The sequence below is a fragment of the Octodon degus genome, unplaced genomic scaffold (genome assembly GCF_000260255.1).
Source record: "Octodon degus isolate 3935 unplaced genomic scaffold, OctDeg1.0 scaffold00078, whole genome shotgun sequence".
In the NCBI taxonomy this organism is placed as follows: Eukaryota; Metazoa; Chordata; class Mammalia; order Rodentia; family Octodontidae; genus Octodon; species Octodon degus.
The window spans coordinates 8,135,563-8,137,775 of record NW_004524654.1 but is presented as its reverse complement, the minus strand read 5'-3'; the positions used below and the strand labels follow the sequence as shown (position 1 = coordinate 8,137,775).

At 37.9% G+C, this 2,213-nt stretch overlaps 1 protein-coding gene across 3 annotated transcripts in view; it reads right to left on the bottom strand.

Moving 5' to 3' along the window:
• The window catches only part of Usp34 (ubiquitin specific peptidase 34), a 266,917-nt gene that overhangs the window by 39,265 nt on the left and 225,439 nt on the right, over nucleotides 1-2,213 (bottom strand). For all 3 annotated transcript variants that reach the window (XM_004636176.3, XM_023720837.1, XM_023720838.1), the window contains one exon: nucleotides 411-496. In XM_004636176.3, coding sequence (XP_004636233.1) covers nucleotides 411-496 — 86 coding nt within the window. The remainder of the gene's footprint in view (nucleotides 1-410; nucleotides 497-2,213) is intronic.

Sequence of the window (2,213 nt, the reverse complement as noted above, 5' to 3'; positions counted from 1 at the left end):
TTGAACTCAGGCCCTTGCGCTTGCCAGGGAAGCGCTTATTTCACTGAGCCATCTCCCCGGCCCCATCCTTTAATGTTTTTAAGAGTAGAATATATTTATTGGGGAAAAGTGCTCCTATTCGAGAGGACAGAAGGGGGACCTGAGTGGGTTGTCCCTCTAATTTTGTGATCATGCCCACTGTAGTAATATAAGTAGCTATACTCCAATTACCATAAATAACTAAGTCAAAAGGACTGAGCTATGAAATTAATTGTAGAGGATTTTGCAGATATACTTCACTTAAAAAGTCATCCCTTTTGATTCTATTATTATAATTATTTTTAAACAGAATCCAAATTGTCCCTATGGATACTTAAAAAATACTTTGTAGACCATCAAAAAAAACTAAATGTTCAAACAGTACTTCTTACCCATCTTCCATCCCTGGCTGTAGATAGAGATGAGCATGCACAGGTCTCAACCTCTGAATCACATGGATACACAAACGCTGAAACATCTGTAAAAGAAAAGAGGTAATTACTTACAAAACAACTTACACCAGTAAAAACAGATACTAAGAACTAAGAATTTAACACATTTTATATCTTGTGCACCCCACTTATACACAGCCGACAAATAATATGCATACATATACATACATTCATTTACTGATGTTTTTGCGACAGGGTCTCACTGTATTCCAGGCTAGTCTTGAACTTACTATGTAGCCCAGACTGACCCTGGACTCATGATGATCTTTCTGCTTCAGCATCCTGAATGTAGGTGTTATACATATTATAGCGGTGTGCCACAATGCCTGGCTGATAAATGACTTTTTGACCTGAAGCTTTTTTGAATTTTCAGCTAAACACTGAAAATAGGAGGCAAAGTTAATATAAAAAACAACACTGAAAGATGGGCACGATGGTCCATGCCTGTAATTTAAGCAGTTGCGAGCCGGAGCCAAATAAATGGAGAGTTCAAGTCCCACCTGGGCAACTCAGTAAGACTCTGTCTTAAAAAAATGAAAAATCAGGCCCTTCAGTTCATGAATACGACAACTGCAAAAATTAAAAACATTTAAAGCCTGGGCATGATGGCATAAGGCTGTAATCTCATTAGTTTGGTAACTTGGGTAGGAGGACTAGAAGTTCCACGTTAGCCTGCCCTGCATGAGCTCCAGACCAGCATGGACTATATAAGGACCTATGTCAAAATAGGGCAAAAAAATGAAGCTGTGAGGAATGCACATTTATAATTCCAGCTACTCAGAAGGCTTCCGCAGAAGAGCTGCAATTCTGAGGTCACCCTAGGCAACTTAGATCCTGTCTCAAAATAAAATTTAAAAGATCTGGAGCCAGGTATAGTGACACACACCTGTAATCCCAGGCACTTGGGAGGCTAAAGTGGGAGGATTGTGATGATTTTAGGATACCTGGAACTAAAAGAATTCAAGGCCAGTGTGAAGTATGTAGTGAGATATTGTAAAAACAAACAAACAAAAAAAATATTTCAGTATGGTAAGATGGAAAAAAACCCTAATGAAATACAGGCTTCAGTAATACTGATGACCACTGGGGAGATAGCTCAGTAGACTAAGTGCTTGCCTGGCAAGCGCGAGGGCTGGAGTTCAATCCATAGGAGTAATACCTATTACCAAAGCCAAAGCTTTACAAAATCTTTTTGGCTGACAGAAATAAAATTTAACATTCATTTTCAGTATGAAGGGAGGGCAGGCGCTTGTCAGAGGATCAATGGTTTAGAGAAGGAAATAGGACTTAAATTCATTAAAAAGTAACATGGATTGAAAATGGCTTAGGAAAAAAATAAAAATGGCTTAGGGACTCTCTAAAGAGCACATAAAAATGGCAACTAAGCATATAAAACAGGGTCTCACTATGTAGTTCAGGCTGGCCTCAAACTTGTAGCAATCCATTTGCCTTAGCCTCCCAAGTGCTGAGTTTACAGGAGTGTGCTACCATGCCCAGCTGAAAAGATGTTTATCATTACTTACTAGAGAAATGCAAATCAAAACTAGAAAGAGATACCACTTCACACACACTTGGCTGGCAAAAATAAAAAAAAAAAATCAGGTGTTGAAAATCAAATGATAAAAATTAAACCCAAAGTGGTTTAGACAAACAAAAAACTTTGGTATACCTATAAATTTTATTTTATTTTATTTTATTTATTTATTTATTTTTTGGCGGAACCGGGGATTGAACTCAGATCCT